This window comes from Notothenia rossii, assembly GCF_949606895.1.
Source record: "Notothenia rossii genome assembly, chromosome: 9".
In the NCBI taxonomy this organism is placed as follows: Eukaryota; Metazoa; Chordata; class Actinopteri; order Perciformes; family Nototheniidae; genus Notothenia; species Notothenia rossii.
Window position 1 is genome coordinate 10,099,544 of NC_136907.1, and position 25,839 is coordinate 10,125,382.

At 42.4% G+C, this 25,839-nt stretch overlaps 1 protein-coding gene across 8 annotated transcripts in view; it reads right to left on the reverse strand.

Moving 5' to 3' along the window:
- sptbn2 (spectrin, beta, non-erythrocytic 2) overlaps positions 1 to 25,839 on the reverse strand; it is a 76,899-nt gene that overhangs the window by 1,396 nt on the left and 49,664 nt on the right. For 5 of the 8 annotated variants that reach the window (XM_079647421.1, XM_079647420.1, XM_079647419.1 and 2 more), the window contains 34 exons: positions 25,618 to 25,709; positions 25,421 to 25,501; positions 23,329 to 23,444; positions 22,422 to 22,534; positions 21,722 to 21,909; positions 21,488 to 21,605; positions 20,418 to 20,576; positions 19,997 to 20,299; positions 17,704 to 17,857; positions 17,205 to 17,599; positions 16,849 to 17,112; positions 16,555 to 16,766; positions 15,145 to 15,282; positions 14,809 to 15,028; positions 12,804 to 13,340; positions 12,499 to 12,701; positions 11,603 to 11,693; positions 11,336 to 11,482; positions 10,374 to 10,637; positions 10,014 to 10,238; positions 9,813 to 9,902; positions 8,578 to 8,856; positions 8,364 to 8,494; positions 8,062 to 8,266; positions 7,595 to 7,969; positions 7,253 to 7,497; positions 6,329 to 6,467; positions 6,082 to 6,166; positions 4,435 to 4,631; positions 4,091 to 4,215; positions 3,915 to 3,990; positions 2,379 to 2,456; positions 1,277 to 1,452; positions 76 to 249 (listed from right to left, as the gene is read on the reverse strand). In XM_079647421.1, coding sequence (XP_079503547.1) covers positions 76 to 249; positions 1,277 to 1,452; positions 2,379 to 2,456; positions 3,915 to 3,990; positions 4,091 to 4,215; positions 4,435 to 4,631; positions 6,082 to 6,166; positions 6,329 to 6,467; positions 7,253 to 7,497; positions 7,595 to 7,969; positions 8,062 to 8,266; positions 8,364 to 8,494; positions 8,578 to 8,856; positions 9,813 to 9,902; positions 10,014 to 10,238; positions 10,374 to 10,637; positions 11,336 to 11,482; positions 11,603 to 11,693; positions 12,499 to 12,701; positions 12,804 to 13,340; positions 14,809 to 15,028; positions 15,145 to 15,282; positions 16,555 to 16,766; positions 16,849 to 17,112; positions 17,205 to 17,599; positions 17,704 to 17,857; positions 19,997 to 20,299; positions 20,418 to 20,576; positions 21,488 to 21,605; positions 21,722 to 21,909; positions 22,422 to 22,534; positions 23,329 to 23,444; positions 25,421 to 25,501; positions 25,618 to 25,709 — 6,395 coding nt within the window. The remainder of the gene's footprint in view (positions 1 to 75; positions 250 to 1,276; positions 1,453 to 2,378; positions 2,457 to 3,914; positions 3,991 to 4,090; positions 4,216 to 4,434; positions 4,632 to 6,081; positions 6,167 to 6,328; positions 6,468 to 7,252; positions 7,498 to 7,594; positions 7,970 to 8,061; positions 8,267 to 8,363; positions 8,495 to 8,577; positions 8,857 to 9,812; positions 9,903 to 10,013; positions 10,239 to 10,373; positions 10,638 to 11,335; positions 11,483 to 11,602; positions 11,694 to 12,498; positions 12,702 to 12,803; positions 13,341 to 14,808; positions 15,029 to 15,144; positions 15,283 to 16,554; positions 16,767 to 16,848; positions 17,113 to 17,204; positions 17,600 to 17,703; positions 17,858 to 19,996; positions 20,300 to 20,417; positions 20,577 to 21,487; positions 21,606 to 21,721; positions 21,910 to 22,421; positions 22,535 to 23,328; positions 23,445 to 25,420; positions 25,502 to 25,617; positions 25,710 to 25,839) is intronic. The other 3 variants (XM_079647423.1, XM_079647422.1, XM_079647426.1) reach the window with 1 other exon arrangement.

Consider the following 25,839-nt stretch of genomic DNA (forward strand, 5'->3'; position numbering starts at 1 on the left):
GACTTATTTAAGCAACAGTGTTACTGTATCAGGGATCCTTGTTGGGATGTTTTTCTTTGCCAAGTCTATTCTCACCTGAGCTTGAATACAAATTTCCTCTTCTTATATCCGTTGGCTACCTCACACACGGCGTCCCCGAGGCTGATGGGAACCTCTCCGTGGTAAGGGATGCCGTTGCTAGCGCTCTTTCCGTCTTTATAGAAACCGAGGCTTCCTTTTCTTAAGACGCAGTACACGTTCTGCCAGGACCTGTAGGCGCAAAGAAACAGGGATTAGGGAAGTCAGTAAGAAATGCCGTTGACTTCCTTAACCCTTAAATGCATAAGTGGGTCTTTTTTTCTACCCGGTGAGGTGGTTTTCTTGAAGTATCTTTGTAATTACATTTTTGTATAATTTCATATTCCAACTATTCCTCAAAAAACATGCTTTGGATATCATGCCATTCAAATTTTTAATTTACAATTTAAGAAATTGTAGTTTTTGTATTACTACCCCAAGCTTCCATAAGTGGGTCAAAAATGACCCGCATGCATTTCCTATGGGAACCTTTGATTCTTATCACCTGTTGCTGTCAGGAATACATTCACTGTAGACCACACAGACTACATCACAAGTGACACCTCTCAGGAAGATTATTTTACACAGCAAGATCTGATACCTGTCAGTATCATAATAATACATTATATTTTTATAGGGCTTTTCAAAGACTCAAAATCGCTTTACAATATAAGGGAAGGTTAGGGTGGGGGGTGTGGGACTATCAAACTTGATCAACCGGCATGGATTGATGGGGGGTGGGCTATGACTAGACGAGAGGAGAAGAGATGAGTTTTGAAAAGGGACTGGAATACTGTGAGGGTCTCAGAATAGCGGAGACCTTTGCATCAATATTTTTCTAACAGTTTTTTTTCAAAATGTAAAAAAAATGTCTAAAATTATAAATAGTGAAAAATTAAATATAAATTATTTCTAGTGTGAACCAAAATATAATACTAAATATTATACAAGTGATTTTTCTTAACCAAAATGGCATAAAAACACATATTATTCTAATACGGGTCATTTTAGACACACTTATGGAAGAGTGTAGGGTCCAGTCACTCTAAGGGCATCTAAGGGTTAAAAAGGTAGGAACTAGGCATACACAACTTTAAAAGATACAACCAATGATACAAAACCAGTTACATAAGGTACAGACATGAGTTCTACGGTGCATCTTACAAAACAGGCAATAAATAATTTAGAATTGTGTTTGTTTTAATGCACCAACGCTCACCTGGTAGCTGCCTTTTTGCTGTGGGACTCCATCTCGTGTTTTCGACAGAGCATGCCCTCCATGGTGTCTGGATCGGACTCGGCCCCCCCCCTGCTGGGTAACGTGGCCGAGGGTTCGAGGCGAGACGACGCCAGCCCGCTGTCTCTGCCGGGTCCGTTCGACTCGGACTCTGAGCCCTGTGGGTCAAACCAGAACATGAGGAGGAGGAACAACACACGACTGGATGGAAGCAGCGAGCAGCAAAGCAGCCATTCACAGCCGTACATGAAGAAGCCATGACGACGCTCGCTGTGAGGACGCTGTATGATTAGCTGAGATAACAGCATAGCGGGTCCACATAATCACACACTGCACTGATGCTAAACAGCACAATTACAGTACTTACATGTGGGTAAGACGTCAAATTAAAAATAACCACACATGCATGCTACACTTAACAAGGATAGCTGGTAGGAAAGACATATCCAAAAACGTAAGGAAATGACTCACAATGTACATTTAACTATTCTTAGAATAACATTTTTATCTTAAGTCAAATTTAAATGATCCATTAAGCACCTGGAAATGAAACTCAGACACAAATTACATGAACACTTTCAACCACAGTTCAACTCTCTAAAGCCTAAAGTCCTGCACAAAAAGCCCACAGACAGTAAAATGCAATTTGTATTGATAAGTACTGTGCTATCAGCTAAGGATACTTTTCTACACATTACTTCACCAAAAGGACTTTCACACTCACCACAGGAAGTGCACACATATAGGGGAAGACTTAAACAAACTACATATAAATCTGCTACATTTATCACCACGATTACAACTCCGGGCTTCACATCTAAAGCCACTCTTGTCCTGGTCAGAAGGAGCACATGAACAGCAGCCGACTGATCCATGAGAATAACCTGCTCATGAATCTGCGTCATGCCGTTAGACTGCAATGGGACTCACTGATGAAACATGAATAAGAAAAGCAATGGTTTTTGCATCTGTGACAGAGAGCGATGGCTTCTCAACAGAAGAGGCACTGCAGTTGACCAGGAGCTGAGCGTGGGGGGGGGGGGGGGGGGGGGGGCTACACAGCTGACCACGGATTGGTACTCACACGCTCCGGCTGCTTTGGCTTACACACACGTTTAGGCTGAGTTTTCTGTCCCACTGACAACGATTGCGATAATGACTGCTGATAAAAACGCAATGAGAACATTGTTAAGATGTCTTTTTCTGGGTGGGTAACATCAGCATGTTGATTGGCTTCTAAAATAAGTCGTCAACAACAACTGTGCGGACTAACCATACAATAGATGAAAGTCATAACACAGATGTTGCTCCCTTATTAATCTTGTGACTTTACTTTGCACAAGGTGATTATTTTCATCTGCCAGTGTAGACTTTAATATTCTTTCTAGGTATTGTGCTTCGATGAACATTTATTCAACTGCATTCAAAGGCTACTGGAATAAAAGTTGTTCCTTTTAATTGGATAAAAGCAATTAAAATCATTACATGAGCAGGGAAAATGTATGGAAACAACACGGTTGATTAGAGTAGAACAGACAAAGACATACAGTAACACTATGTATTTATAGTTATGAGATACTCACAGGACTCAAAATGTTGCAGTGTTTTTATCAGTAATGTAATATGAATCAATGTAGACATAGATGAGAGTAACACCTACGTCACTTCCGGGTGAAAATTACGGCCCGCCCACTTTTGGGGGAAAACAACGCTGTCATTTGAATGGCGGTCAATACAAATTCTGAAGTTTTGGCCAATCCGATCAGAAATGTAAGAAAACCGTGGATTTTTAGATCTTCGAAGAACCCGATTACGATGGCCAGTCAGGCAAACAATTACATTCAATCATTTGAAATCGACGATCGGTCTCGATATATGGTTAAATTAAAATCAGTAGGCGAGGCTGTAATTTCGCCAGCTGTTACTCTCATGAGCGAGGCGGAAAATAATAGTTTTAACATGTCAAAAAGCTGCTCTGTTGTTTATTGCACCTCAAACATTAGAACAAATACAGAGTTACGTTTTTCTGTACTTCCTCTAAGAAGAAAGGACAGTAAAAGAAGAGCTCTGTGGCTTCAGGCCATTCAAATGACAGCGTTGGTTTCCCCCAAAAGTGGGCGGGGCCGTAAAGTGACAGATGTTACTCTCATCTATGGACATCGATCGCCAACTGCGATATTTAACCATATATCGAGCCCGCTCGTCGATTTCCAATGATTTAATGTAATTGTTTGCCTGACTGGTCATTGTAATCGGGCTCTTAGAAGATCCAAAAATCCACGGTTTTCTTACATTTCTGATCGGATTGGCAAAAACTTCAGAACTTGCATTGACCGCCATTCAAATGACAGCATTGTTTTCCCCCAAAAGTGGGCGAGGCCATCATTTTTGCCCGGAAGTGACGCATGTGTTACTCTCACCTATCTCATAGCATTTCACACAATGTTCCTAACACAGATTGAGTGAAGGAGTGAATATGATCCTTATACACGTGTAATAATGTAGAATATGAAGGAATGTAATTACATGGCGACCACTAGCAGTTAGATTAGAAACCTGTTAAAGAAAATGTACGCCGTTAGGTAACACCACAGGACAGTATCTGGACACCAACACTAACCTGTGAGGTGTCGTTGTCGCTGTGCACTCCATTCACCGACACCGTCTGATTGAGTGTGGTCTGGTCCAGACTGGTTCTGCGTTTGAGAGGAGGGAGAGCATGTTAATAAAGACATTTCTGTTAAAAGAAGTACAAACAAACCCCGTTCTGCTCAACCGGAGCTGTCCTCTGGTTACCTGGCTGCAGAGTCATGTGCTTGACTTTCTGCCTCAGATTGTGCCACTTCTGCAGGGGGGGGTGTAGGGGGTCGCCGCGCTCGCTCCTCCTCCTCTCGCCTCCTCTGAATCTCATGCTCCTCGAGCTGGAAAACAAAATGTATTTACAGTCAGTTTTATTCATTTTTTTAAACCAGGCAATATTATATTACTTATTTTTGTTTTTGTTATTCATATTACTGTATGCTTATTTTCACAAGTTTCCTAATATACCTAATTATAACCCTGGAAGTCAGGATTTGATCTAAACTTAACATTTAAGGAGTGAGGTAAGATCAATGCCTATATTAATAGACAGTTTTTACCGTGGTGAGTTTCTCCAGCAGCACAAAGCGGTCTTCCCAGGCTGTAGCGAGTTTCTCGAAGGCCTCATGGCGCTTTATGAGGCTCTCGACCTCGTCCACGTTAGAGCCCAGCTCTGCTGCTCGCACCAGAGGTTCTTGCCCTGCCAGCCATGACTCTGCCACATAGGCATCGCGACCAAACTGCAACACCTCCAGCACTGAGATGGGATAAGGGGAGTGGAAGACAGAGTAAAAACAAAAACAAATAATGAGACGCTAAGAAATAGTTTACCAGTATCTATTAGGAGTGAGTTGCGTACACAATAGCAGGGACCTTTCAGACCAACAATATCTTTAGGGGACAACACACATGCTTTATGTACTTCAGGAAGATCCCTGCATTGGTGCCAGGCACAAAATGTAATAATGAAAAACCTTTTCAAACGATAAATTAGTGTTACACCATTTTCTAATATTAGAGGTATAGAGAGGCGAAGTACCACCCTTCTACTTCCCCCCCATGGGACCTTATTTCGGAAAAATTATGTATTGAAGTTAATGGAGAGAGAAAACGTATCTTTCGATCCCGTTTGAATCGTGCCATTGATTACACATATGATGTTTGTCAATCTTAAAAAAATAATTTCCATGTAAAAAAAGTCACAGTTTGTCGTAAAACTGTTGAAATAGAAGACTATGAAAAATACGCAACTAGAAAGACTACCAATCCCAGAGTCGCGTAAAGGATGTCATAACCGGTGTGATCATTCTATAACACACTGTTTAAGCCCGGATGCCCCCGGGGGAGACATGCTAATGCTAACGCTACATTAGCATCGGCGATCTTTTCTACCTCATGCTATCTGCACATTGAAAAGATCAGGCAGTTCAGGGAGAATCGAAGGAAGGAAGGAAGGCAGCTTTGCATGACATTCTTCTGGACGTGTTTCATTGTGGTGATAGTGAGGGTAGTCAATCCCTTGTTTGGCAAGGCAGTAGTGACGGCCATCTTGGTGACGTGTGTTGTTGTGCGAGACCAGAGATGTAGTTCATTGAGCGGTTTCACACAAAAAAAGTCTTAGGCTACTTCACAGTTTTACGGCAATTTCTTTTTTTTAACTTGCAAAATTATCTTTTAAATTGACAAACATCATATGTGTAATTCGTGGCCCAATTCAAACGCGATCGAAAGATAACCTTTCTCTCGCCATTGACTTCAATACATAATTTTTCCGAAATAAGGTCCCATGGAGGTCCACCGGAAGGGGAGGGACTTCGCCTCTCTATAACAAAATACGCTGCTAGGAAAAAGGGACAATAATCCATCTTATTTGCATCGATCTGCAAGTCGTAATTTCAGAGATAAACTACACAGAAAGAATCCTGGCTCTACTTTGGCAATAGTGCAAATACCGGTAGTACCAATAAAAAAGGTGCTTGCACACATGACTTGTAGAATGCCACGTAGTGTGTAACTCTTAGTCTTGAAGGATGACATTTCACATCTGCAGCAAAAAGCTATCTTGGTAATATTCGCAACATAACATAAAAAGACAAATGTTTGTATTTTATCTGCTACCTTCACCTTGTAGCAATCTCAAGTGTCCCTCATTTGCAATGGCACTTAGTGCCCTTTTACAGACTATAAAACATGTTAAGGATGCATACCAATTTGTAAATGGTCCATCTTGTCTTGCCAGTTTCTGTTGATCCTTTCTCTCTTTTCTTGCAGTTGAGCCAGTTTCTCCCGGATCTATAAATCAAAGAAATTACAGTAAGGAAAGGAATCATGAAAACATTAAGTAATCACCCCAAAATGAAACACTAAGTGTTAGTGTTTCCCTAAGAGTGGTTTATTCTGAATATGCATTCCAATGACTGCAGATAAAATTGAGAATCTCCCGCTGCACAGTACCTCATCAGATGCATAGTGATTATTGTTGATGAGAGATTTTCCCAAATCAACGCAGGCGGTGAAGCTGTCAGCCCTGGTCTCAATCTCTGACTTGATATCCTGATGATTGGCAATGACCAGCCCTGCAGAGGACACGTCCCTACGACAAAAGAAAGGAGAAGGAGATGACATCTAAACATATTTGTCATAATACAGCATTTAGATGCACTGATGGATCAACCCCATCATGAAGTGAGCCATAAAGGAACAACTTAAAGGAAAACGTTGACTATTTTCAACCTGCTTTGTAAAGTTTGGTTGCAATGTTGGTGGTATGATGATATGAACAATGTTTCTCTCCACTTTGTGTTACCAACTCCCAGCTCCCGGAGGAGTGTTTTGGATGACATGAAGCGAGCGTCATTAACCCCTACGTCAACCGTCAATTGTAGTTACTTTTCACAACAAGTCAGTATCCCTCCGAGTCTGAGAAAAGCTACAACCGTTACAACTGTTACATTACGTCCGTTACGAAACTAACTAACTAACAAAGCTTAAGATGGAAACATGTAAGGGATAATGTGCAGCAAGGACTTATCGACCGTTGTTAAGGACGCTCACATCTGCAGAAAGAAGTCCGGTCGATTTATCTGTATACAGTTTGGCTGAAAAGCAAACTACATGCTTCACGTCGGGCCGAACCACGCCCCTTAACTGTGGTATAATGGCCATATACCACGGCCTGTCGTGAGCTATTGCTTAAATATATTGTAATTCATTTTCAGTTGGATTTTGTCCAGGTTTTTTTAATAGTCAATGTTTTATTATTAACATACAGTTAAATTTTTATTTGTCATAAAAGAATCAGCCAAGAAAATGGAGCTTGGAGCATTTCTAACAGCATTCATCACAGTATCTGTGAATGAAGCATGAAGTAACATTCACCTGGGGCTGTCATGAGCGTCTATCTGCATGTTGACGCCGTCCATCCAGAGCATGAGGTCTCGCACCATGTTGAAGAAGCGGAACTTCTCCACAGTGTCCAGCAGGAGGAGCCTGCGGGCCTGACCGGCCTTCAGCAGAGCCTCCCAGGCAATAGACACAGCACTCTCACTCCTGTTAATGTCATCAGCTTTCTCTCCAGCGTAAGCCTTCTGTAGGCGTGCAGCGTCATCTTGCACCTGGTTCACCTACAAGGTCAAAGAGGAACAGAGCACATTGAGCTTTCTATTAACGTGTCTCTCTTGAGAGTCTCACATGAGCTCTCTTTATAAACAGGCTTCTGACCTGTCCGCTGAGGGCCTGGATGTCATTTTCGAACGTGTTGTGCTGCCTGTGTAGATGCTGAACGGTGTTCAGATCCCGGCCGAGGTCTGAAGGCAGACCCTCCTTCTTCTCCTTCACGCGTCCGAGCACCTCCATGGCGTCCTGGTGGAAGCGGTGCAGCTCGTAGGAGGCGGCTAACATCTGTGTGCGTGTGTCGATCAGCTCCAGCAGGTCGGCCCAGGCCTCGTTCAACCCGTCCTTCCACTCGGCCACGCTGGCGTTCTCAGGGTGACCCGACTCAATCAGGTCGTCTGCCAGCTCGTTGACTCCATCGACTCGCTCCTGGCCGATGGTGCTGGTGTCACGAGCAAACTCCCGGAACTTGTCCCTCAGCATCTGCCAGGAGAAAAATCAGGGCGCAATTAATTCCGCTAAATGTCCCTGAGCATCAGTGTCTCTAAAATATGAGATGGAGATAAAACACTCACAGTGACATGTTCGTAGTCCTGTCCTAGTTCGTGGGAGCCAGCTACCACCTCCCTCTCAGCAATCCACTGCTCCAGGTCATCCACCTCCCGCTTCAGCTGGGTCAGCCGCAGCCTCTCCTGAAGACGCCCGCGACGCTCCTCAGCGAGGTCTTTCAACCCTGCATACAGTTTGTCCACTTGTGCTTGCCGTAGGGTGATCCTCTCACTGCGTGAATGAAGAAAGACAGCAAGACAGATCAGTGTTTGTACATCTTTGTGACACGCTGTCATTCCAACATTCGTATCTATTTGAGCTCTCTCACCTCTCTGGGTGTTCACTGGTGACCATAAGGCGGCTGCTGTTGGCCAGCTGGTGGATGGTTTGGGCGTAGTCCTCAAGGGCCTGTTCCAGGGTCTGGTGCTTCTTGACCATCACTAGCGCTATTTGCTCATCCTGGGAAACCAAAAGGAAATGATCACATTTTCTCCAGGCATAAGGTTGTGAAAGAGCGTTCACTTTTATTTCCCCCATCTTACCTTGGCCTTTTCCTCTGACATCATGTGCAGCTCCTGTTCTCCCATCCAGGCCTCTGCCTCCGCCGCATCAGCATAGAACTGCTGGGCGCGGTTGGCCTCTATTAGACGATCATGGCGCTTGTCTGTCTCGGCTTTCAACTGGTCCCAGAGTTCCCCCAGCTCAACCAGGCGCTCCTCAAGGGCCGACTGCCTCTCACCGTCCACCTGGCTCTGAGTCTGGCCTCGTCTTTGGATTTCATCAATACGCGGCTGGTGACCCTGGATCTCCTTCTGCAGTGTCTGATTCAGAAACAGAGAAGAAGGGGGAGTAATTTTTCTTAAGCCTTAGATGCATAAGTGGGTCTTTTTTGACCCGGTGAGGTGGTCTTCTTGAAGTATCTTTGTAATTACATTTCTTTATCATTTCATATTCCAGATATTCCTCAAAAAACATGTTTTGGATATCATGCTATTCAAATTTTTTATTTAAATTTGATACATTTTAAGAAATTGTAGTTTTTTTATTTCTACCCCAAGCTTCCATAAGTGGGTCAAAAGTGACCCACATGCATTTCCTATGGGATCCTATGGGAACCTTTGATTCTTATCACCTGTTGCTGTCAGGAATACATTCACTGTAGACCACACAGACTACATCACAAGTGACACCTCTCAGGAAGATTATTTTACACAGCAAGATCTGATACCTGTCAGTGTAATAATAATAATAATAATAATAATACATTATATTTTTATAGGGCTTTTCAAGGACTAAAAATCGCTTTACAATATAAGGGTTAGGGTGGTGGGGGGGGGGGGGGTATAGGACTATCAAGCTTGATCAACCGGCATGGATTGATGGGGGGTGGGCTATGAGTAGACAAGAGGAGAAGAGATGAGTTTTGAAAAGGGACTGGAACACTGTGAGGGTCTCAGAATAGCGGAGATCTTTGCATCACTATGTTCAAAACGTTTTTTTTTTAAATGTAAAAAAAAAAATCAAAAATTCTAAATAGTGAAAAATTAAATATAAAATATTTCTAGTGTGAACCAAAATATAATACTAAATATTATACAAGTGATTTTTCTTAACCAAAATGACAAAAATGGCATAAAAACACATATTATTCTAATACGGGTCCTTTTTGACCCACTTATGGAAGAGTGTAGGGTCCAGTCACTCTAAGGGCATCTAAGGGTTAAGCCTTTACTTTTGTTTGGACAAACAATACAAGAAAAAGCAAGTATCAGTGTACCTGGTTCTTCTTTATGAGCAGCTGTACGGTGGGCAGGTCTTTCCCATGGTCTGTGGAGTCTGCCAGGGGCATCCTCTCTTTCACCCATAGCTGAGAGAAAAACAGACAAATTAATATAACAATCGGTCCAAACAGGATGCAATACAAACACTCATTTTCTCCAAACTTCTATATTTAATTGATGCATTCAGTCAGACTCACAATTTCATCTTCCAGATCTCTGTTGAACTGATGTGCTTCTTTGGAGGCGAGCAGCCGCTGTCTCCTCAGTTTGAGAGGGTCTTGAAGGTTGGAGAAGTTGTCAGTGACATGCTTTTGCTGTCCGTCTACCTCAGTGAGGCCAGCGTCCTCCTGGGACAGAGCCAGAGCCTGAGACTGGATGGACTGAACCTCCTTCTCTCTGACCTCCATCTGGTTCTCCAGCATCTACACGGGGAAAGTAAAACAATGTTAGACAAGAAGATATGACATTTGGCAATCTCCATTTTGAGGGTTTGGCCAGGTTTCATTGCACATTGTTATAGATGGCATACATTGAGCTTTGCTAGCAGTTCAGTCTACCTGGTGCTTCTGGAGCAGGATGTTGACACTTGTCAAATCTTTGCCGTAGTCGTCGCTATGCAGCTGACCCTCAAGGTTTTTCAGCCAGACGTCCAGAGAAGAGCAGCTCTGTGTGAACAGCTCTGCTCGGTTAGCATCGAACAGGCACTGGGCCTTGGTGCGGGTGGTGCCCTCAAGCTCCTCCCACTGCCGCTGGAGGTCCTCCAGGGTCTTCTGAACAACAGGCTTCAGCTCCGGCTTCTCTGCCACCAGCGCCTGACCTTCCTGTTGGAGGCACAAAACAAGAACAAGTTTGAATTAGCGTCAGTTTTGCTTTGAAATATAATATATTATTGATATGCTATCTAGCCTTGAGGATCAGCCTACTGATCAACGCGCAGATGAACAGATTTCCGAGTGCTTTTTAACACTAGAACCGCTAACGGGTCAATTTTACCCGTAGCTGTCTTTTGATTTGATGTAACTTTTTTTCAATAAAATATTAAAGTCTCCCAGTTCGTGACTTTTCCTGAAAGTGTGTTATGTACAGTAGATAGATAGATAGAGATATATAGACATATAGATAGAGATAGATAGACAGATAGATAGTTATAGATAGATCGATAGATAGTTATAAGATGGATAGAGAGAGAGATAGAGAGATTTGTACCTAAACAAAACACAAGTCTAACACCAAGCGTTTAAATCAGCACTGGTAGTGATATTTTATACTTCATGCTATCTGCACAAACTATATCACATGAAAAGCTGAGAGTCCAAAGATTCTATTGGTATAAGTTTAATCCCTGTGCGATCAAAACTCATTGTTCTAATCTACATGATAAATAAAAGAACATTGTACCTTGAAAATCAATAGCGGGTACATTTGACCCGTTGGCGGTCTTAGGTATACAGAGACCTCTGGCGGTTCTAGTTTTAAATGACATTACACTTGATGACAATGAATATAAAAATGGCCACACCTTATCAATTTTGTCCAGCCAGTCTTTGTTGGAGGCCAGCTCAGCCATGAAGGCCTGATGTTTCTGCCACTTGCTGTGAAGATTTCTGGCCTCATCATAAGACATATCCTGTGCCGTCAGCATCTTCTCATTGATCCACAATGTGAGCTACAAACAAGAGAATAGCATAACAATTGAAATAAAAACAAACAATAGAAACAAACTCTATAGTTAGTTTCCGGCAATATCACATCCCATATTTATTCATAACAGTGTTTTTTTGTTTACCTCCTGTCCATCTTGTAGGAAGTGCTGCAGTTCACGGTTATCCTTAAGCTTTGTCAGCAATTCATTAGCATTCTCCTTATTCTTAAGATGCCTGGAGGAAATAAGGGGAAAGCTTAACAAACTATTCTTCAAACATGAAATAGAGTGCCACAGTGACGCGTCCTAAAACCCGGAAGTAAACTCCTTCCGGTTCCTTCAACAAAAAAGCAATGCAATTTCTCCATAGGATTTTGGAAAATAGTTGGAAATAAGGTCTCTGGTCGACACGCATTTAAGAGACGGATCACGTTTTGTTCAACCGGATAATATCCACATACCCTACTTTTATAATTTTCTAATCCAAAATCTAGTCGCCAGAAGCAAAATGCTAATGTTATGCTATAAACGAACGACAGCAGGGTCGCTGCTTTAACGTCACGCCAACTTAAGATCCATATTCAAAAATACAGATTCTAAATGGTACAAGTTGAAGTGTTTGTTTTAACAGTTTGAAGGAGGCAGGTACTTGCTTTCAAGCAGAACACGGGGTAAAACAAACTTAGCGGGAGTGTTCACGTGTTCGGTGTAATGACGTACAACGGCCTCGACAACTTCTGTAGTCCTATTCAGCCACTTGTTAACAACCATCGTTTTTCAGACACGTAAACTCTTCAGAAATCACCAGTGGGGTCACTGATGATGGATTTAATGTCGTAGAACAAAACGTGATCCGTCTCTTCAATTTGTGTCAACCACCTTATTTCCAGCTATTTTCCAAAATGCTATGGAGAAATTGCGTTGCTTTTTGTCAAAGGAACCGGAAGTGGTACAAATGCTAACTTACTTCCTGGTTTTAGGACGCGTCACTGTGGTACTCTATTCAAAAGAAATACAAAAAGACTTGGTTGTGCTCTCACCTTTCCTGGATTGAATCCACTTTTTCCTGGATCTTATCAGAGTTTGCATTACTGTCATTAATGAGGCGCCGTCCAGCCTCCCCCACACCATGTATCTTCTCCTCACTGGCCTCTGTGGTGGTGAGGAAGTCCTCATGCTTCTTAATGGCCTCCTCTGCTCCCTGAAGACTGGTAGGCATCTCTGTGTGGGACAGCACATACTCCTGCACACACAGAGAGGAGAACAATGTTGTTTAAAAAATGGAAACATGATTTATTTCAATAAAGTTTTGTGGCACAGCATTTCATTATATGTATTTTCTCACCTGGCTGTTGAGGAAAGCCTCCGCCTGCTTTGCGTCTCTCAAGAACGTCTGGAAGTCAAAGGCTTGGGCCAAAACGCTGTGACGGTTCTCCCACATACGACGCAGCTCATGCCACCCAGTGTCCAGAGCCTGGAGCCTCTGGGCCAGGAACATGTACTGGGCATCCGTCTGACCTCGGGTGACCTCCTCACCGACATCCCTCATCTTCTCGTAGTCTTCCTTATAGTTATCCACCTCGTTCTTGATATTCTCGTGCTGGGTTAGCAAACTCTCAGCCTCCGTCACAGAGGTGGGGATGTCCTCTGAGGCCACGGCTGTCTGGGTGCGGGACAGCCAGGACTGGAAGTCATCCAGATCCCTGAGGAAGCCCTGCAGCTTGCTGGCTTCGCCCAGCGACTCCTCGCGCCGCTTCATGGTGGCGTTCAGCTCCTCCCACACCTCTTGAATCCCTGCCAGGTGCCCTTGGATCTCTCCGGCCTGATCTGGATGTTCCTCGGCCAGCTTTTCAGCTTCCATTTTCATGTCATCTAATTTGCCCTGAAATAGATAGATAGATAGATAGATAGATAGATAGAGAGATAGAGAGACAGAGATAGATTGAGAGAGAGAGAGATAGATAGATTGATAGATAGATTGAGAGAGAGATAGATTGAGAGAGAGAGATAGATTGATAGATAGATAGATTGATAGATAGAGAGAGATAGATAGATTGATAGAGAGATAGATAGATTGATAGAGAGATAGATTGAGAGATAGATAGATAGAGAGATAGATAGATAGAGAGATAGATAGATTGATAGAGATAGATTGATAGAGAGATAGATTGAGAGAGAGATAGATTGAGAGAGAGATAGATTGATAGATAGAGAGAGATAGATAGATTGATAGAGAGATAGATTGATAGATAGATTGATAGAGAGATGAATTGATAGAGAGATGGATTGATAGAGAGATAGATAGATAGAGAGATAGATAGATTGATAGAGAGATAGATTGAGAGAGAGATAGATTGAGAGATAGATAGATAGAGAGATAGATAGATTGATAGAGATAGATTGATAGAGAGATAGATTGAGAGAGAGATAGATTGAGAGAGAGATAGATTGAGAGAGAGATAGATTGATAGATTGAGAGAGAGATAGATTGAGAGATAGATAGATAGAGAGATAGATAGATTGATATAGATAGATTGATAGAGATAGATTGATAGAGAGATAGATTGAGAGAGAGATAGATTGATAGATAGAGAGAGATAGATAGATTGATAGAGAGATAGATTGATAGATAGATTGATAGAGAGATGAATTGATAGAGAGATGGATTGATAGAGAGATAGATAGATTGATAGAGAGATAGATTGAGAGAGAGATAGATTGAGAGAGAGATAGATTGATAGATTGAGAGATAGATAGATTGATAGAGAGATAGATTGAGAGAGATAGATTGATAGATTGAGAGAGAGATAGATAGATTGATGAAGAGATAGATTGATAGATAGATTGATAGAGAGATGGATTGATAGAGAGATAGATTGATAGATAGATTGATAGAGAGATGGATTGATAGAGAGATGGATTGATAGATAGATTGATAGAGAGATGGATTGATAGAGAGATGGATTGATAGAGAGATAGAGAGATGGATTGATAGAGAGATGGATTGATAGATAGATTGATAGAGAGATGGATTGATAGAGAGATGGATTGATAGAGAGATAGAGAGATGGATTGATAGAGAGATAGATATAGATAGGACATGAAAGAAATATTAAACATAGATTTGAAGATGATTTCCCCCCACCTAACTCCCAGATCTCATCCTCACTTCCATTTTGTCACACATTGAATCTGTCAAAATGCACCTTTTAAAGCACTATAATACTAATGAAATGTATTTTATTATGATGACTAACATACCTCGTCATAAAGCTGTAATAATGTCTCTTATCTGATCATTTCTGTTCTGTTCCCTCACCAATAAGTCACAGCATGCAACTTCTCCATACCTGAATGGCCTCCAGGTCCCTCTCCATGCCGGTGAGTTTGCGTTGCAGTGCCATCACTCCAGCCAGGTCGTTGCCCAGGCTCTGGGTGGATTCAATCACTTTGGTCTTTTCCTTCATCCATGTCTGGATCTCGTTACACTCCAAGTGGTAGTTCTGGATGTTGAGAGCCGAATCCAGGGCAACTTTCTTCTGGCCAGCCAATTTTTCAAACTCGTTCCATCTACGGACGACACCAGATGGAGGATTTAGGATTCAAATGCTAACGAGAGCTCATTCAGTACAATTATCTTTAAGTGAAAGGAGTGGATTAATGAGGCCTAATATGTTGGCTCTGACCTGTCGTGCAGTTGGTCTCGTGTCTGGTTGATTTGGTCTTTTTTGCAGTTTTCGGAGCTCAGCAGCTGCTCGGCCACCTGGTTCACATCAGTGACACGAGTGCCTAGGTTGTTCATCTCAGGTTCCAGTGTCTCAAATCTGCAGCCATAAATATAAGCCAAGCATCAATTCAATCATTCTGAAAACATAATCTAATTTAGACGTTACATTTCAGCAAGGCAATGCACATTTATTTATATAGCACTTTTCAGCACGCGACAATTCAAAGTGCTTTACAAAACATATTAAAAGACTTTTTAGGAATAAATACAGTAAAAACACATTATATAATGGCATTTTACAACAGTCATTAAAAGGCAGAGATAATAAAATAAACACAACAGGTATACAATACATGTTTAAATGGCATACTGCAGTGTGAACATGAGCAGCTCAATTAAAAGCAGCAGCAAAGAGATATGTTTTCAGTCTCGATTTTAAAAAATGGTTATAGAATTTTTTCAATTAACATTTTCTTTGCAATGTCATAACACTAACTTATGTTTTTGATTTCACAAAGGAAATTATTATTATGTGTTCTGAGTTATTATTTAACACATTTCCTAGGGATAAGAACTCAGCCTGTTTCTTATAAATGTAATATTTTCTTTATAGAGTGACGCGTCCTAAAACCCGGAAGTAAACTCCTTCCGGTTCCTTCAACAAAAATGCAATGCAATTTCTCCATAGGATTTTGGAAAATAGTTGGAAATAAGTTCTGTGGTCGACACGCATTTAAGAGACGGATCACGTTTTGTTCAGTCGGAGAGGTCTACCCTACTTTTATAATTTTCGAATCATAAATCTAATCGCCAGAAGCAAAATGCTAACGTTATGCTATAAACGAACTACAGCAGGGTCGCTGCTTCAACGTCACGCCAACTTAAGATCCATATTCAAAACTACACATTCTAAATGGTACAAGTTGAAGTGTTTGTTTTAACAGTTTGCAGGAGGCAGGCAGGTACTTGCTTTCAAGCAGAACACGGGGAAAAACAAACTTAGCGGGAGTGTTCGCGTGTTCGGTGTAATGACGTACAACGGCCTCGAGAACTTCTGTAGTCCTATTCAGCCACATGTTAAAAACCATCGTTTTTCAGACTCGTAAACTCTTCAGAAATCACCAGTGGGGTCACTGCTGATGTATTTAATGTCGTAGAACAAAACGTGATCCGTTTCCTAAATGTGTGTCAACCACAGACCTTATTTCCAGCTATTTTCCAAAATCCTACGGAGAAATTGCATTGCTTTTTTGTCGAATTGCCGATTTGACCATCGGAAGTGGTCAAATGCTAACTTACTTCCGGGTTTTAGGAAGCGTCACTGTGGCACTCTATTAGCATTCTCCCCCTCCTTTACCCCATGACTGACCTCTGCTGCACCACCTCTAAGTCCTCTAGTTTGGTGGGGATCTCCATGCTGTGTAACCACTGCTCCTTCTCCTCCACCCACAGCTGGCAGGCACCAGCTTCACTGAACATGCGGTAGAGGGCCAGGGCGCCTTCCAGAGCCTGGCGGCGAGCTACTGACAGAGACTCCAGTTCTTCAAAGCGCTGCTCAATAGCAGGAAGGCGACCCTCCACCTACAATCAGCCACAAACAATAATTTAGTACTACAAGCAGCATGTCATCACTGAAGAAGTATGAAAAACAAAGCACACATACCTGAGGGATTGTTAGATAGGCCTCTGGCATTGCTTGGACCTGCTCATGCATGGAGTCGATGCCGGGGCGGTGACTCTGGATCTCCTCCTCGATCTCCCTCTGCTTGCGGGCAATGGTTGTGGTGGAGAACTCATCGTGGCCCACCTCCTGACTGGACACCCGTCTAAGTGTCTCCATGATCCATACCTCCATGTCATTAGCATCTGTTTGAAACTGCTGCAGGGCCACAGCTTCCTTGAGGCTCTGCTCTCTAAGCTTGGTTGTCTAGGGAGTAGATAAAGTGAAAAGATTACAAACACAAAAAAAGAATATTTGGAATAGCTTTATTATGCATAGAGACTGTGATATCCACGCACCTCCTCCAGATGTGCCCACTGTGCATGGATGTCTTGAATCCTCTCGGTGACCTCTGGGGCTCCAAAGTGTCCCTCCTCAACCAAAGCTTCTCCGGCAGCGATGCTGTTACTCAGGGGACCATAACGGGCCGCCATCTCATCCGTGAAGGCTTCATGTTTGCTGAGCAGGTGAAGGGCAGAGGTGAGGTCACGGCCACATTCCCCACTCGCCAGGATCTGCTCCTGCTCTCTGATCCAGGCTGCCTCCTCTCCAATATCCCACAGAAACTGCCACAGACGGCGCGACTCCTCCAGGCAAACTTTGCGGTTTGCAGCAAGCTGACCGAGTTCTTCATAGGCTTGACCCAGCTGGTCGACCTTCTCACTAACTAGCCCCGGCTCACACGGTTTGTAGGCTGGCATTTGAAAAAGGAGAGTAATGAAATTGCGCCCAAATAGGTAAGACTTAAGCTGCATGTTCTGCACAGGGAATATGTTAAAAACCTGTTAAAGGACTCACCCTGTTCATAGGAAGTGAAGCGCTGTGCAGATCCCTGGACCACCTTGATCCTCTCTGCCTGAGCGGATATGTCTGCTTCTACCAGAGTGTGTTTCTGCAGGAGGTCTAAAACATCATGCAAATGTTTGCCGCTGTCCTGAGACTGCAGACGACCCTGAAAAAGAACACAGAAGAAAAGGAATATTTAGTTATTTCATCTTTAAAAGCAAAACATTGAAAGGTCCCATGTCATGGCCATTTCTACTGATCCTAATTCCATTGTTGAGGTCTACTAGAATAGATTTATATTATGCAATTTTCCAAACTCACATTGGTTTCTCATACAGCTTCTCTGTATAGTATGTGTATTCACTCTCTGTCCTTAACGGCTTGTTGGAGCTCCTGCACCCCCCTCCCTGTGAGCCCAGTGGCCGTCTGCGAGACAGCAAGACACAGCGAAACCCAGCCCGAAACACACACACGCAGCCTGGCTGGGAGTTTGTGTGTGTGCTCAGGCTGAGTTCTGCGGTGTCTCGCTGTCTCGCCGACCCCACACCAGTGAGCCGGCTCACACTGTCCCGCTCCTTGCAGCAGCGAGCCTCGAAACGTCCTGCCGAGTGTGTGTGTGTGAGGAAGTCGTTACGTTACGTCACTATACCCAAGAATAAACAACGGAAAAAGAAATCTCCAACGAGGCGTTCTGGGGCGGCATAGACAGGTATGTTCTGTGTTAGAGTTTTACTCGCTAGAGGGTGTACTTTGAGGGTTTGTGACTCTGCAGACCGTTTACATGCAGAAAAAGCTTCATAACACAAAAGGGGACGGGTAATAACCGGAAAAGCATGTCATGGGACCTTTAATCCTCCAACAAAGCAGCACCGGAATGTAGGTGTCTCCTCAAACATCATGACCATTCATTGAGATACGTCTTGTACTTGGTGATAATCTAAACGACCAAAAAGACTATTATAACAGCGGATCGAATTTCAGCAAGCTGCATCCTCAGACCATTAACCTGAACACACAGGGAGCCTGAGCATTGGTTCTCAATCCACAGCTGAGAGAATTCCTCTATCTGAGCCATTAGAGCAGAAGACCATTATATCACTACACCACACTGTGCTAAAGCCACAGTTAAAAAAAGACATCATATTCTCTCTACAAGCATTCTCATGATATAGTAATGGCTGATTACAAACCAAGACATTAACAACATGATTCTAGTAACCACTGAAAATGACAGAAGCAATGAATCCATCCATCTAATTCTTCCTCATTAAATTAAACACTTCTTTGTTAGTTAGTAATGATAAGAGTACCAAATAAGGCAAGCATGTTAGTATTTTAAACAGATGCCTTATATATGGATGTTCACAATTTTAAAACAAGTAAGGGATAATGTGCAGCAAGGCGGTCATTATGGGGAAAAGAAGAACACCCGACAGCATGCTCTTGATCGGCATGAAGGGTGTTCTTTTCCCCACGATGACCACATTCTCAACAAAGTAACGACATGACTCCCAATATCAATTGAAATGCTTTTATGGATTTAGAAAATGTTTTTATTGGTTTAAAAATAGTTGTTTGTATTGATTTAAATTGACATGCATCCGCTAAGAAAAATAGTCCGTTGTTACCGTTTGAAATACGTAGCAACGGCAGGAAGGCGGAGCTTTTTGATTACAGATTTGAAAACATCGTTGCTTGCTTTAAAAGTGGCACCATTCATTATGTCAAACCTTGGAAAGTATCTAGATATCCCTGCCCTAATGCCAAAGTAAATGGCAACTGAATATGTTTTGCCATTTGATGTCTATGTCTGGACCGCTGCGTAAAAAGGAGGGTTCCTGCCCGTTACTTCTCCGCTGTTTTCTTGTCGCTCTTGTCTTGTCAGTTCGAAAACTGCATACAGTTCGATCGACCGAACTTCTTTGTGCAGATGTGAGCGTCCTTAACAATGGTCAATAAGTGCTTGACAGCGGTCTGTACTACTGGATTAACAACGTGTCACGTGTTCTGAATTGACCAATCAGAATCGAGTATTCAACTAAGCCATTTAATAATTATTGATAAAAACACACATTTTGACCAAAATGTAACCATGCAAGGAGAAAAAGACACACTCCTAGTGGTTGAAGTCTAGCCAACTTCAGTAAAGCTAATTACTGCCGTTAATGGTGCACTGATTAGCGCAGACACTAAAGCTGCCATATGTGAACAACAACTCACTTCATTGAGAGGATTAGAACATTCCTTTTTGTTGATTAAAAACAAAGCCAACAGAAAGAAGAAATGCACAGCAGGGGGTCAGTACCTTCATGTCTGCCATCCAGTCCATAATGTAGCGCATCTCTTCAAACAGTCTCTGGAGGTCACGATGCGCGTTCAGCCGCTCTCTACGTGCGGCCAGAAGCTCTTTCAGGTATTCCCAGAGTCGGAGCACGTTATCCCTTCTCGCAGTCACACGCCGCACATCATGGTATCTCTCGGCTTCCAGCTCTTTGGCAACGGACTCCACAGCAGCCACGCGTTCCCAATAAGCCCCGATGTCTGTCTCGATGGCTTCGTGTTTACGGGTGGCAGCTTCCACGGCTCCCAAGTCAGTCCCAAAGTTATCCTAGTGAGAGAGATGAGTGAGCTTATCACATTAAAACTATTCAATGTATTCAGGCAGAAATAAGAAAGTATCTGCAGCCATATGTTTTTGTTGATTGAATCAAATCTAGTTTGACTACCTGAGACACCAGCCTCTGGTTCTCACTCAGCCACGTCTCCCGCATAGCTGCTTTGCGGTCAAAACGTGCAGCGAGCATCTCCAGCTTCTCCTGGCGAATCAACTCATTCCTCAGAGCCAGCTCTCGTTCGTGTTCTGCCTTTTCCAATCGCTCCCATCCCTGCCACATGTAAATAGAAACAGTTGGTTACATCCTGCAACTAGGAAACATATGCTGCATACACGATGAGGCCAATTTGTAAAACCCAGTTTTTAGATGATAAACCTGCGGGCTATGAAAACATTCAGTCGAACATTAAAGGTCCCATGTCATGGCCATTTCTACTGATCATAATTCCATTGTTGAGGTCTACTAGAATAGATTTATATTGTGCAATTTTCCAAACTCACATTGGTTTCTCATACAGCATCTCTGTATAGTATGTGTATTCACTCTCTGTCCTAAACGGCTTGTTGGAGCTCCTGCCCCCCCTCCCTCCCTGTGAGCCCAGTGGCCGTCTGCGAGACAGCAAGACACAGCGAAACCCAGCCCGAACACACACACACACCCGCAGCCTGGCTGGGAGTTTGTGTGTGTGCTCAGGCTGAGTTCCGCGGTGTCTCGCTGTCTCGCCGACCCTACACCAGTGAGCCAGCTCACAGTGTCCCGTTTCTCGCACTAGCGAGCCTCGCAACGTCCCGTCGAGTGTGTGTGTGTGAGGAAGTCCGCGGATTGGTCCAAACTTAAAGGCTCCACGGACGTTACGTTACATCACTAAATACGTCACTATACCCAAGAAGTAAGCAATTGAAAAAGAAAATCTCCAACGAGATGTTCTGGGGCAGCATAGACAGGTCTTTTCTGTGTTAGAGTTTTACTCGCTACAGGGTGTACTTTGAGGGTTTGGGACTCTGCAGACCGTTTACATGCATAAAAAACTTCATAACACACAAGGGGACGGGTAATAACCGGAAAAGCATGACATGGGACCTTTAACAATTTTCCCAGCAGCATGCTTGTGTTGATTTGATGACATTATTAAACATGAGTTTCATATTTCTAGAGGGAAAACCATTTGTAGCACGTTATACCTTATTGATGTCAGAGATGAGTTTGCCCTCTCTTGGCATGTACACTTTCTGATTGTTGGCTCTCATCTTGCTTCGAATGGTAAAAAGGAGAACCTCCAAGTTCCCTTTCTCTGTAAATCTGGGGAGACAGACACCTTGGTTTAGCATTTTGGAACAACACACTTTGGATTATATTGGATAACAAGCAGATTGTCATTCATTGTGTTTATGTTAACCCAGCCTTCTGTTACTCACTTGGGGGGTTTCTCCACAGTCCGGTATGAGTTGAACGCCTGGAGCTGGTTCTGCACAGCATTCAGTGAGTTAGCTAGCTGCCGATCGTTCAGCGTCCCTATGGTCTGCTCAATCCACTGCAACAGCTCTGAGGCAAGGGACTCATACTTGTCTATCAGCTGGTCAGCCTCAATAGCATAGTCCAGTACCTGCAAAAGAGAGGGATCTCTGAATCAAGGCAACTGCTGGGCATCTTCCCATGAACTGTACATGTACCCATTGTTTTTAAACATGCATACACTGTCTCACGGAGAGATACCGCAGTTCTTTCCTTCCTGCAGCGGTCAGACTATACAAACAGCAAAGCCCCTAGTTGACCCCCCCCCCCTCCCACACACACCACAACACAGACTATATCACCCCTTGCTGCTAAATACTAACAAACTATGTGCAATATATAAATGCCGTTAATAACTGTGTAATATATACCTGGCTGCTAAATCCTAAGAACTTTTACAGGATGTGTATTTCTTTTAAATTATGTAACTTTTTATTTTTTATTATATATTTTTTAGAACTTAGTACTTTTTTTTAATGCATGTCACATATTTAACATATGTAACATTAAGCTGTCTGTGGCTCTTTTTCCAGCTGTAACTACGCAAATTTCCCCTCCGTGGGACTAATAAAGGTATTCTGATACACACAGAACAAAGCAAACCTTTCCAACACGTTTGCCTTCCACTGCCAGGGCTTTCATCTTGGAGAAGTAATGGTAGTAGGTCGCCACATAGGTAATGATGGACTTTTCATCTGGCTGGTCAACATTAACATCTGAAAATAAAAAAGATAGTATGATCTACAGGCTGTGCGATTATTGCAAAAATCATAATCACGATTATTTTTGGTCAATAATTGATATCACGATTATTAAAAACGATTATCCATTTACTTTGAAAACATCCATTTATTGAAAACATTTTTTTGAACAATATGTTTTTAACAGTTGATTACCCTGAACTTTAAGTATAATTCAACTGAAAAACCAATACAAATAAAAAATAAAATAAAAAATCGTTTTATTTCGATGACGTCGTTTTCGTAATCGCTGCAAGCCAAAATCGCAATCGAGATTAAATACGATTAATTGCACAGCCCTAGTATGATCCATTTGCGAGTGAAAGAACCTAAACTAGGGTTGCATGATGTTTTTTTTTATTATGTGAAATTAATGAAAAACACCAGATTTTTAAAGTGTTCGTTTTTTATCAGCGAAAAATAAGGTGTATCATGATGTGGTACTTTACACAGCCGGCTATGCTTTAAAACTATCTCTAAATCTGAAAATCACAATGTAATTGCTGAATGACATATTATGACTTCATCACTTCACCTTTTAAATGTCAAGTTTAAGTTGATTAGGTGCTAAAATGGAAACACCATTTGTGATGTCAGTGTAGCTGACATGTGATGCTGTGTTGCCTAAGCTAGAATTAATTCCAGTAATCCTGAACAGCCATCAATCTGTTCAGGCAACAGGCCCCAGTTTAGTGCCTGTGTGGACAGTGTCGTCAGTGTGACTTGTGATAGAAATGCTTCATGTTTTTGTCGAGGCTTCACCCACTCACCTTCTGGGTCCAGCAGCTTAGTGAGTCCCAAATCCTTCTCAGCCACATTGAAAGCATTCTGGAGATTGTAGTGAGCATTGGACCTCTTCAGGTTGTCAAACTCAATCACGTCAGGTCTGCAATGACATGGGAACATTTATGGTTTTAATATTAACGGATTGTAAAGTAGGGTGCAAGCCATTTGCAATATTTCTCAGGTTGACACACAGTCATTTTATTAATAAAGACAAAATACATTGTGCACTCAACTCCAATGCATGTGTTTGTTTAAAGACCAGGGTGCATTAGATGAAAGAATAGTCTCATGCATGCAAACAGGCTTTTTACTTGTGGATTAGGCAAGATGCTTCTGCCAAGTATTGCTTATTGTTGCCTGAGCCATGTTTCAATTTGGGCCTTCTTAGGAATTAGAGGGGTGTAAAATGAGTTTGGGAGCTTATATATAATTCAGCTTCATTGAATAATAATCAAGAACTGTTGTTCTCAAAATATGGGAATGAGCACAAAATTCAAAAGTTGGATTTACATGTCATTTGTTAGACGCTTTTATCCAAAGCGACTTACATATATTCAGAACTGTGGACAATCCCCACAGGAGCAATTTGGGGTGAAGTGTCTTGCCCAGGGACACAACGACATGCTGACTGCAGTGGGACTCGAACTTGCTACCCCCTGAGTCGAAGTCCAGCACTCTATCCACTGAGCCACAGCCGATTTGTACAATATCCATGGAACCTTTGGGTCTGCAGCATGTTCTTAATTCAATAAACTTAAAGGTCACCGATCATGCTATTTTTAGGCAATAGCATAGGTCTCAGATATATACAAATATATAAAAAACATGTCTATGAAGTGTTTTGCTCAAAATACCAAACAGATCACCCATTCTAGCCATGCCTCATATCCCTCTATTTCACTTCCTGTTTCAAAAGTGCTGATTTTGGGTATAAAGCTTTAAAAAATTAAAAAATTGATTAAAAACAAACGAGGGGGCTGAGCTCATGCGGGACCCAGCTACTGTCTAAACTAAATACTACCGTGATGAAACGCCATATTATGGATTATCAAGGATTATTTCTGAAACAGTATGGAGCTCAAAGGCTTTCTCTCTTGCCGGTTATACCACAAGGTGAGTTCCTTTTTACTTCCTGCTTCTTCACACACATGCTCTCCAGTACATGTTAGCTCTGAGTGTTAGCGATGCTAAAGTAAACACCGACCATGTTGCGTCCAAAACAGTCGGGCATTGTTTCTGATAGCAACTTTCTGATTGGGCCGTGGGTCCACATTTACGATATTACGCCATATCGGACGCAAATCTGGATCAGCTCCGTTGTAACCCCCGTTTTTAGAGATTTGGGTACGGAGGAAAAGAGAGGGTTTTATTTTCTGACGCTGCGTGAGTTCCCTGACACACCGGGGACACATATTTATGTATAAAAGACATCAAAAAGTGCATTTTGCATGATAGGTCCCCTTTTTCTTACTTTCAGTTACTTTAACAATGTAAGGGAAAAAACTCTGCATATTGTAAATGTTTGCTTTGTTGCCTCTTCTGTAGTTTGCAAAGAAACCTGATCGTGTAAATGGCAGCGTCAAGATTTACATGAAGAGCTCATGGTTCAGTAACTCTAAACCTTCATTATGGTTCAAGTATCACCTCAGACATTCAATGTATTGAACAGCAGGGTGTGCAAGTGAGTAATCAAACATGGCTCCTTTTTGGAAATAAGTGGGTTATTATTTCTGTGATCTAGGTCATCTTACACCCTATTTTATCTTCAGCCTTTAAGCCATACTGCAGACGTATTGAAGGATGGGAGGAGTATGAGGAGACCTAAATGGAAAAGGGGATAAAAACACCTCTGAGAAGTGTGATGTTTCTGCGACAGGTGCATTAGGCTAGGGGAGATAAAAGATGGGGGGGGGGAGATACCGGACACCTTTTTGATTTCCAGGATGAGTATCTGAAATCCACACTTTAAACAAAGGACCTGTTGTTATTAATTATATATAATATAGGTGTGTGCCTAACAGGGGCCAGTTTTACTGTTGGAGCCGATAACATTGAGAACAGGAAGAAGTCAATGACCTGTGTTTGTGCACGATGGCACTGAACGCCAGACCGTCTCTCCAGCTGGTTGTGAAGTTGTGGATGTTGACATTGGGGTATCTGCAGAGGCCGGAGCAGAAGTCATCAATCATTAACTCAACACAGCACAAGTAAAGCATAAATGGTAAAATATGGTAAAATATGTGTAATTGAGTCCTTTCTCTCCCTCTTCTCACCCAGCAGTCTTCATTTGGCACCAAAGCAGCAGGGCTTCTTTAGCTGACTTTCTCTCCTTGTTGTCCCCCGTCTCCACACTGATGTCCTGGATCTGTGAGCAGAGCAGAACTCGCAAAATTATAACTGTAATTTATTTTCTGTTAGTATATTATAAAAACGTTCAGAAAAGGGGGCCAGAAATTGACAGGCAATGACTGTGAGTTCATGAAAAGCATGAATAC